This window comes from Oncorhynchus gorbuscha, unplaced genomic scaffold, assembly GCF_021184085.1.
Source record: "Oncorhynchus gorbuscha isolate QuinsamMale2020 ecotype Even-year unplaced genomic scaffold, OgorEven_v1.0 Un_scaffold_11056, whole genome shotgun sequence".
Lineage (NCBI taxonomy): Eukaryota > Metazoa > Chordata > Actinopteri > Salmoniformes > Salmonidae > Oncorhynchus > Oncorhynchus gorbuscha.
In genome coordinates this window covers 4,116-5,925 of record NW_025753702.1, presented here as the reverse complement: position 1 = coordinate 5,925, position 1,810 = coordinate 4,116, and the positions used below count along the sequence as shown (strand labels likewise).

The window sequence follows — 1,810 nt, the reverse complement described above, 5'->3', positions numbered from 1 at the left end:
GTACTATACTCCCCTCTGACCCACTCTCTCTAATAGTACACTCTCTAATAATACCTATACTCCCCCTCTGACCCCACACTTCTCTCTAATAGTACTATACTCCCCTCTGACCCACACACTCTCTAATAGTACTATACTCCCTCTGACCCACACACTAATAATACCTTACTCCCTCTGACCCACACACTCTCTCTAATAGTACTATACTCCCCTCTGATACTAATACTATACCCCTCTGACCCTGCTGGAATTCCCCCTCAATGCAACAGTCCACCTCACATCTATAAACACAAAAAGTTCAAACGGTCATAACAGGATGTTGTCTGTAGATGTATTTTTTTTTGACAAATTGAGGAACCAAACTGTCATAGGAGCTGACATGTAGGAGTTAGTATCCTTATTGTTACTGTGACGTTGGTCGCCCTCTCAGAAGTCTGTAATGTGTTTGAGGGTTGCCTTGACACACGGATACTCCCTCTTGTCTGCCGCCCACCTCAATGTCTTCCTGTCTCTTTTGTCTGTAGCCGTTCGGACTAAGATGGTGTACTGCAAGATTGACCAGACACAGAGAAAGGTTATCGTGAGGTAAGCCAAAATAAGAATATTTTAAGAACGTGCTATTCTAATCGTATTCTGCGATGTCAGCGGCTGCGTTTGGCAGGCTAAAGCTGTGTCGTATTACGGCACAATGTAGCGAAACATTTTTGCAACAGAAAACGGAAAACTGGTGTTGTAGTAGTCCCTCCCCTTTTTCAGTCCTTTTTCTTCCGTTTGGTGCCTGATGAATATGACCCTGTAATAGACACTCTTTACTGTGTAGCAATCAGCTCAAGGTTTCTGACAACTGTTCTTCAGAGCTCCCCACTATAAACCATAGAGTTGGTCTTTGTTCTTGTGTTGCTGTACAGAAATACTTTTTTTTCACCTTTGGAGGCTTTTGTTTTTGCCAGTTGAGTATAAATGCTATTGTTGATGGGTTTCCGCAAAGGAAATCTAGACATCTATTTTTACTCTGTGCTACAAAGCAGGTTCCCTTTGACTCTGATCTGATTGGTGCTTACGGTTGTGGTATGTTCTATGCATACTTATTAATCATAGGGTTTGGTTGTGTGTATGACAAGGAAAATGTCTTCAGACGATATAGGCACTTCACTGTCAGAGGGAGACTCAAAGCTCTTAAGATTTCCAATGATACCTTTCAGGGTTGCCAGGTATGGCATTATGCTCCCCTTTCCCTAACCAGGTGTGTTCATCTCTGCCCCCATCAGCCACAGCACACACCGCACCTTCGGCAAGCAGCAGTGGCAGCAGCTCTACGACAGTCTCAGCTCCTGGAAGGGCAATTTGGCAACTGTGAAGACCAGCCTCCAGACCCTGTCCCCCTCTGCCTAAGATCTCTCTCTCTCCAAAACCCTCTTTAAAAAAACTTCCCCCTTTCCTTTGTTAAACTCCCTTGGTTGAATCTTCAGTCACCATTTTTATATTCACCCAATAAAAGACTAATTGAGATCTTCCATGGTTGTTTTGCTTGTCTTCATACCAGATGTAAATGTCTGGCTGTTTACAGGGGCAAGTGGTAGTGCAGAAGTTTCAGCATCACATGCAAACATCAGCAGAGACCGTGTTCTCCAGAGAAGCTGCTGTCTGTTGTGTTAATGGTTGCTCTTCACCTGGCGACCCGAAGCATCTGGCTCTAGTTAGACCCAGAGTGGCCATGTGAGATGGGGGGTGACGGGGCCTGTTACTGAGGGTGACAAATGGGTCACCTGATTAAGAAGTTTATAGACCCTACTCTTATCAGTGCTATCAA

At 44.5% G+C, this 1,810-nt stretch overlaps 1 protein-coding gene across 1 annotated transcript; it reads left to right on the top strand.

Annotated features, from left to right (window-relative positions):
• The first annotated feature begins 424 nt into the window (after positions 1 to 424).
• On the top strand, positions 425 to 1,514 carry LOC124030383 (eukaryotic translation initiation factor 3 subunit M-like). Its single transcript, XM_046341748.1, has 2 exons — positions 425 to 585; positions 1,269 to 1,514. Exons 1-2 carry the CDS (start codon positions 440 to 442, stop codon positions 1,390 to 1,392), a joined length of 270 nt encoding a protein of 89 aa, XP_046197704.1. The 5' UTR covers positions 425 to 439; the 3' UTR covers positions 1,393 to 1,514.
• Positions 1,515 to 1,810: the final 296 nt, after the last annotated feature.

Bases quoted from the DNA above. Each gene is read 5' to 3' on its own strand.
- LOC124030383 (XM_046341748.1), top strand. From the start codon at position 440: ATGTGTTTGAGGGTTGCCTTGACACACGGATACTCCCTCTTGTCTGCC. The intron at 586-1,268 runs GTAAGCCAAAAT...TGCCCCCATCAG, and splicing joins CAGAGAAAGGTTATCGTGAG to CCACAGCACACACCGCACCT.